Consider the following 7,559-nt stretch of genomic DNA (forward strand, 5'->3'; position numbering starts at 1 on the left):
CAGCCTTCCTGAGTAACCACAGCTTCCACCCCCAGAACTTTCCTGTACCTTTGAGACCTGGCACCATCATGGGAACAGGTAAAAATCTGGAGGAGTTCCAGTCATGCAGTGGGCCCTGATACTGAGTGATGGAAAAGGCCCTGTCTGGCTCTGCTCCTGATGAGTTCATATAACCCCAACTTTTACCCGGGTTCATTCAAAGTCAGCTGCCATCTGATAACCTACAGCCAAACGTTTGCCCTAAGGAGTGGTCCAAAAGTAGAAGAAAAACAACCCTGCCTGAGGATTTAGATACTATGAACCAGACCTCTCACCTGGAGATGCTTTTCTCCCCAGCACATAGTTGCCAATGTCTAGAGATACCTTCAGTTGTGACAACCAGGAAGATGCTACCAGCATCTATTAATAGTAGCCAAGATGCTACCAGCCAAGGATGCTACTAGACATCTTACAATGACAGAAATGACCCTCAAGACAAAGAATTATCTGACCCAAAATATCAACGGTGCTGAGGTTGAAAAACTCTGCTACAGGCTTTGACACAATGATAAGAACCAGAAACCAGAAGGGGGTAAATATCTTGCCTCAAGAGCATGTTGTAGCCTCCCTACAAAAGCCCTAAATAGGTACGAGGCACCCACCCAACTCCCATAAATATCCTTCAGAATGGTGAGCCTTTAATTCATGGACAGGCAGCATAGGAAAGTGATTCTTAGATACTCCAGCATAACTGATGGCATTTTTCATTCTTACATATTGCTTCTCTCTTGTTTTTGCTTCTAAGTCTTTTTCAGGGTCTAACCACCTTCTGGCCCAATTATCATCAGATCCCATTGCCAGAATGAATCATCCCCAGTTCAATATCCTTTCCTGTATTTCACTCTGGACCATAGCTTCCCTAAGTGACTTAAACTCTAAGAAATGCATAATGAGTTTACAACATAATCACTTGAAACATCTGCATGTTGAAAAAAAAGTCTGACTGCTCGAACTTTCTAACATTGCATCCATCGTGGCATCACTTCCCCAGAGTCTCTTTGTTCCAGTTGTCCTCTTTGACACTATGCTTCCCAGTAACTCAGGGAGCAGCAAGGTGCAGATCGCATTTCCCAGACCCCTTTGCTGATTCGCTTCAAGGATGGACTCTCCAGGGAGAGTTGGAGCTTGGAGAAGGGGGATGGACTTCCTCACTTTTGTTCCTGTCACTGTTGCTATAGCAACAATGGCTTGCATCCAGGAGCAACAGTGGCCTCCTGGGTCCACATTCTCACAGCGTTACAGAACCCATCTCACAATGTCCTCAAACAGGTGTCTGCAACAGCTAGTCGATGCCCCTTTCATAGACCTGAGGACTGACTCTGAAAGGTCTCCCCTTAACCGGCATGGCTGGGCTGCGTGCCCCCTCCTCCAAGGCCTGAGGACCACAGGCGTCCTCCCCTGGCTCCTGGCTTCCTCCATTTTGTTGTCTCACTGAGGGGTGATATCCACCGCCTGCAGTTGCTTCTGGGTTCCCTCGGCATTCTCTCTGAACAAATCCTGATGTAAGTCCCCTCTGTAAACCAAAGCACTACTCTGTTCTAATTGGCTGGATCCTGACTGACAGAACTGCTACCGCTATTGTTTCTCCTGCTGCCGTTACTGATACTATTGCTGTATCGTCCTAGAAATCTAGGTAACAGGTCTAGTTGCCTGCTAAGTCTCTTCAGTCATGCCCAACTCTTTGCAACCCTATGGACTGTAGCCCACCAGGCTCCTCTGTCCATGGGGTTCTCTGGGTCTAGTTACTTCACAATAAATGGACCAAAGGTAATGCAGACAACATCTTCTCACTGACAATTGGTACATCAAATAGGTGAAAAATACATTAAGACAGTAGAGTGGGCTTCCCTCCTGGCTCAGTGGTAAAAGATCTGCCTGCCAATGCAGGAGACATGGGTTCAATCCCTGATCCAGGAAGATCCCATATGCTGCAGAGCAACTAGCTGGTGCACCACAATTATTGAGCCTGTGCTCTAGAGCCTGGGAGCCAAAACTGCTGAGTCCACTTGCAGCAATTGCTGAAGCCTGAGCACACTAGAGCCCATGCACCTCCAAAATTAGAGAAGCCACTGCAATGAGAAGCATGCACATTGCAACTAGAGAGTAGTCCCTGTTTGCCACAACTAGAGACAAGCCCACACAGCAATGAAGACTCAGCACAGCCAAAAATAAATAAAAATAAAAAAAGACTATAAAGCAACTAAAACAGCAATTTTAAAGGCAAAATGTGCAAACACTTTCAATTCTAGATATTATAAATGTGAAACAGAACTCAATTTCTATTTTCCATGTGACATAAAGAGGAACTGACCATGTCTTCATCCGCTGACTACTAAAAGTCATCAGTCCCCTGCTGGGAGGGTCTCCGCATAAGGGAACATAGCAGACAGCTCGGATATCCTGAATCTGGGAAACCCATGGCATCAGTTTCTGCTTTCTCATCTGTTGAGTTTCCACCACACCATGTACTTTTTTCCGTGGAGATTTCCTGTGAAAGACTGAGTTAAGTCTCTTTTGGATAGGCTCTACTAACCATGGAAAAACCGCAGGCCCAGGGGACACCATAAAAGCCCATGACCTGCCTGCCCAGCTATCGCCAGCTCGAGCCATACTGACGCTCCTTCCCTCCAACTGCTATTCCCCCATGAGGCTCCACCTGCTGCTCTCTGCACTCTTCTTCTTGACCCTCTTATCCCCAGGTAAGGTGGTGGCTGATTACCTGGGTCCACAGTTCAGAAAGCTGTTGGGAAGGTCAGACAAGACCCTGGAATCAGTCTTACAGATTCACAAACCTAATAAGATGACAACAGGGGAGGACGGTAGAGAGAACATTCCTTCGCCATTAGCTGAATGCTGGATGGCGTCACATTCAGCTTTATCCTTACTCTGTAGCTTGGGATGTCTAGGTGAGGCACAGTGACCCATTAGTAGGCAGGTAGATTGGAAAGGATTGGATTCCATCAGTATCTACCGTTATATCTATTCAGTAGGTCAGAAACAGATGGACAGAGACCTATCGACAGGATTTAGTGCAGAGGGTGCGTCCTGGGGAACTCTGTCCTGTAGGTTTGCCTCCTGAAGGAACTGACAAATCAGCATAATAATGAGCACAGCTCTCATTATGGGAGAGGTGTAGCCATGATTATAGAAGTAGGATGAACATTTTTAAAATCTGAACTAGACATCTTTGCAAAGTGAAAGAAGCACTTATCACTGTATCAGAACTAAGGCATAACCCAGACCTGTCTCATTTAAACTGGCCACTGGGCCACGCTACATAAATGGCACGGACCCAGAAGAGGGTTTCAGAAAGAGAATTAGAGTCCCTAGGAAGAGATTTCTGAGAAGATCAAGCCTGGTCCACCTTTTAGGAAGGGCTTCTTATGTGAAGTAGCACACACACAGAGTAGGTACCTCAACACCCACTCCAGTGTTCTTGCCTGGAGAATCCCAGGGACAGGGAAGCCTGGTGGGCTGTTGTCTCTGGGGTCGCACAGAGTCAGACACGACTGAAGCGACTTAGCAGCAGCAGCAGCAGCAGCAGGTACCTCAACATAAATCTGGAGGCAGTTAGGAGGATAACAGAGTTTGGAATACTAGTGCATGTGTGACGTGGGAAGAAAATGATTGGGCTGGGAAATGGAGACAGTCACATGAAATGTGAGACTCTGTGACCTTAAATTCTTAGGGCAAAGAATAAATATAAGACCTTTGAGAGGTGCCCGAAAGACTGTAAGACAAACCATCCACGCTGCTATCTCTGTGGCCTCATTCCCCCTCTGTGGTAGGTCCTTACACCTTTGGATTTTAGTTACTTGGCTTTCTTTGAGAACCCAGATCACTGAGGGGCTCTTAAAAATATGATCTATAAGTTCCCGTGGCTCAGATCATAAAGAATCCACCTGCAATGTGGGAGACCTAGGTTTGGTCCCTGGGTTGGGAAGATCCCCTGGAGGAGGGCATGACAACCCACTCCAGTGTTCTTGCCTGGAGAATCCCATGGACAGAGGTGCCTGGCTGGCTACAGGCCATGGGGTCACAAAGAGTCAGACACGACTGAGTGACTAAGCATGCACACATTAATTACTCAGCTTGCTTTCTTTGTCAAGGCAAGAATATATTTATTTGCTCATATGGGTGATTCCCATACCTTTAGTCTGTGAAGGTCCAAATATGTTATTTTTCCATTAACTTGTACTCACAGTATCTTACCTTCCTGGTCTTCTTTCATAATAAAATTCTTTGCTTGTACTCAGTTTGCCATGTTCTTACAGTCTCAGTTGAGAATGTGTTTCTGCAGCCATCCAAAGCTACCGCTCTAAACCTCTCCTCTTCTTTATCTCAGTTCCTGGATTCCAGTCTTAACCAAACAGCAATGTGCAAAACCCAAGAGTCAGTCCCTGCGTTCAGACTGGTGATCACAGCATTGACCTTCCAGGAAACCCTCCACCTACCCAGTTGACCAATACAGAGGGCCCACTGCTCAAGCTTCAGTTCACAGACTTTTTTCCTTAAAGAAGGAAGTATTTTAGGAAATCGACCTATCATTTTCAAGAATAGAAATATTTCAAAGATATTCTTCAGGGTCCGTTTATTTCTACAATAGCAGTCACTTGAAGCACTGAACCTATAATCTTGGCCAGAGTTTAAATCTTTCTTGAACCCTGATCGTGTTTGGTTTGTGTCTTTCAGTTATTCCTCAGTTTCTGATGCATTGATGATACCCTGTGATTTCTGGCACCCCTACAGATTCTTTTCAAATGTTACTTGTATCATTCCCATGGCAGTGGGGGAGATACTGAAGGAAGGGTTCAAGTAATCATTGACTTTCCTTCTTATGACTTATGGCATGGCTCAAAAATTTCAGAGCTATATTCATATAGTATTGACTGGACATTCTTCTCTTCTTTATGATTTTCATGGGATTGAGCCTAGTATTTTACTATGAAACATTATCTGGATTTTTTGTGTGCAGACAAACTTTAACTTGGTTAAGGCCAAACTTTTCCTATTTAAAAAATAATGTTTATCAGGTGTCAATGTTGATTTTCTTTTCCACTCTTCCCTTCAAATACATATTTAAGTTACTTGATCAAGTGGGAATATTGTCTATGCAACTCTGTTACAGTAAACAGGAACATCACCACCAAAGTTTAATCAGAAAATACTGACTTATCATCCTTAGCTAGGAATGGCTTTGACAGGCAAGCATAAAACAACTAATGTGATGATACTAAAAACTCCATCCAATATTAAATGGACCTTGCATTATTTCTTGAGTGGTAAAATCTTGACACTATGAAAATTCTCAAGACACAGGTGAGTCCAACTGAAGCTGTTAACTGTCTGTTTCCTAACTCCAGCTCTAGGTGGATTTTCCACTAGAAAGCCTGTTTATTTAGTTCTGCCACTAGAAAGCTACTTAGTAAATTAACTTTTCTACTGTATAAGTCACCAGGAGGAAATAATGGTTTGGACACAATGACCAATTTTCAGCTTTCTAATACCCTTTACTTTTTAAAGATATAATTGAAAGGATCATTTAGCATGTCCAGAAATTTAAATTTCCTCTGATACATTCCATGATGAAAATTTATTTGTCCCTTGACTTAGGTAGATCATATCTAACTTGGAAAGAAAAAAATAAATTCTACTTTCTGAGCTGATTGAAACATGAAGAGATTAAGAGGTTTTCTATTAGTTTAGAATGAACCAGTACCACATCTTCCCAGGTGGTGCTATGGTAAGGAACCTGCCAGCCAATGCAGGAGATGTAAGAAAGACTGGTTTAATCCCTGGGTCAGGAAGATCCCCTGGAAAAGGGAGTGGCAACCCACTCCAGTATTCTTGCCTGAAGAATCCCATGGACAGAGGAGCCTGGCCCTCCTGTAGAGTCACAAAGAATCGGACATGACTGAAGTGACTTAGCACATGGCACATCTGAGTATCCACAGAGTTGTTTTTCCTGAAACCTCCCCCATCCCTTATCTAAATGGACTGGAGGAAATAGGAGGTGAAAATGCCAAATATTTTAAAAGAAGCATAAGCACAGAGAAGCTGATAGAAGAAAACTGCAATGTTAACTATATGGGTCTGCAAGCTTCCTATGACCTACAACCCCAGAATGATCTTGACCCAGTTTAATCAAAGTCATCTCATTTCTTATCAAACTTATTTTTTCCCAATATGTTCCATCCACACAGGTCTTTCTGTTCTTCAAATAAACTAAGCAAAGGACCTTGCTCCCTATAGACCTATCATACCCTCACGCGGATAACTACTTGTCCGTTTCATTTTCATCATTCACATCTCAGTTCAAATGCTATATCCTGAGAAAGCCTTTCTTGGTCCATTGTATCAACTCCATCCTCCAGACTATATCTGGCGTATTATTGTATTCTAACCACTTAACACTTTGTGAAATTATCTCGTCATTCTGTTTTTATATGGTAAACTTTTTCTCACTGCATATAAGTTGCTGTGAGAATAAGCACCATTTCTGCCATTTCCACTGTTCTATTGTTAGTACAAAGAAAAATGCCTAGTGAATAGAAGACACGGCAAATACTGGTTGAAGATCCGTATAAAGGAGTAAAATAATAAGGACATTGTGTATTTAGAACATACATTTTATCCATCCCTTTGTTGTTTCACTTCAACATTTACCAAAGTTATTTTTAAAGCTTAAACATATCAGGAGAGGAGGGGAGTTTGTCAGTATTTTGGCTCTTGGGTAAAAAGGCGATAGTGAATGTGATAGAGCAATTGGATGGACACTTTGTCCAGTTTCTTTCCTCCATGTAGAAATGCTCATGCTAGATCTCATCTAATCTCACACCTAGATTTACAGGTTTATAGTCCCTTCACGGGGTAATGACTTTAATGACTCTTCTTCTGCAGTAAGAAGTGGTATGGGTTCTGCACGAAACCACTGTCTCAATCTGGAAGGCATTTGCAGAAGAGACACCTGCAGAACAACAGAGGACATAATTGCCTACTGCCAAAGAAGGTGGAAGTGCTGTCGGTCGTGGTGGATCCTCATGCCAGTTCCAACGCCCGCTATCTATTCAGATTATGTAGAACCCATTAAGCCTAGGATAAAATGAAACTTGGAAAAGCATCAAAAATGAAACATGCTTGTGTCTAAAAATTTTAAAATATACACAATGAACACTGCTGGCTTTATTGTCAACTTCTATCATCCCTTGTCAATAAAAATAAATAACCATATATTGATTTCAAATCAACCCGAATACTGCTTCTTTGAAACTCATTTCAATCCAAAAAAATCTTTTTTGAAAGTAAGAAAGATTGAGATTGACATACATACACAACAGTGTGTAAAATAGCCAGTGGAAAGTTATTATAAAGCACAGGAAGCTCTACCAGGTGCTCTGCGATAACCTAGATGGGCAGGATGGAGGTCGGGGGAGGGAGGTCCAAGAAGGAGGGGATGTATGTATACATATAGCTCATTCACTTCATTGTACCGCAGAAACACAACATTGTAAAGCAATTAT

General features: G+C 42.8%; 1 protein-coding gene across 1 annotated transcript; it reads left to right on the plus strand.

The window, feature by feature from the left end:
- Positions 1–7,284, plus strand: LOC112444617 (beta-defensin 109-like). Its single transcript, XM_024986448.2, has 3 exons — positions 1–78; positions 2,562–2,738; positions 6,940–7,284. The coding sequence occupies exons 1-3, from the start codon at positions 69–71 to the stop codon at positions 7,143–7,145; spliced, it is 393 nt and encodes a 130-aa protein (XP_024842216.1). The 5' UTR covers positions 1–68; the 3' UTR covers positions 7,146–7,284.
- Positions 7,285–7,559: the final 275 nt, after the last annotated feature.

Source organism: Bos taurus, chromosome 27, assembly GCF_002263795.3.
Source record: "Bos taurus isolate L1 Dominette 01449 registration number 42190680 breed Hereford chromosome 27, ARS-UCD2.0, whole genome shotgun sequence".
Classification (NCBI taxonomy): domain Eukaryota; kingdom Metazoa; phylum Chordata; class Mammalia; order Artiodactyla; family Bovidae; genus Bos; species Bos taurus.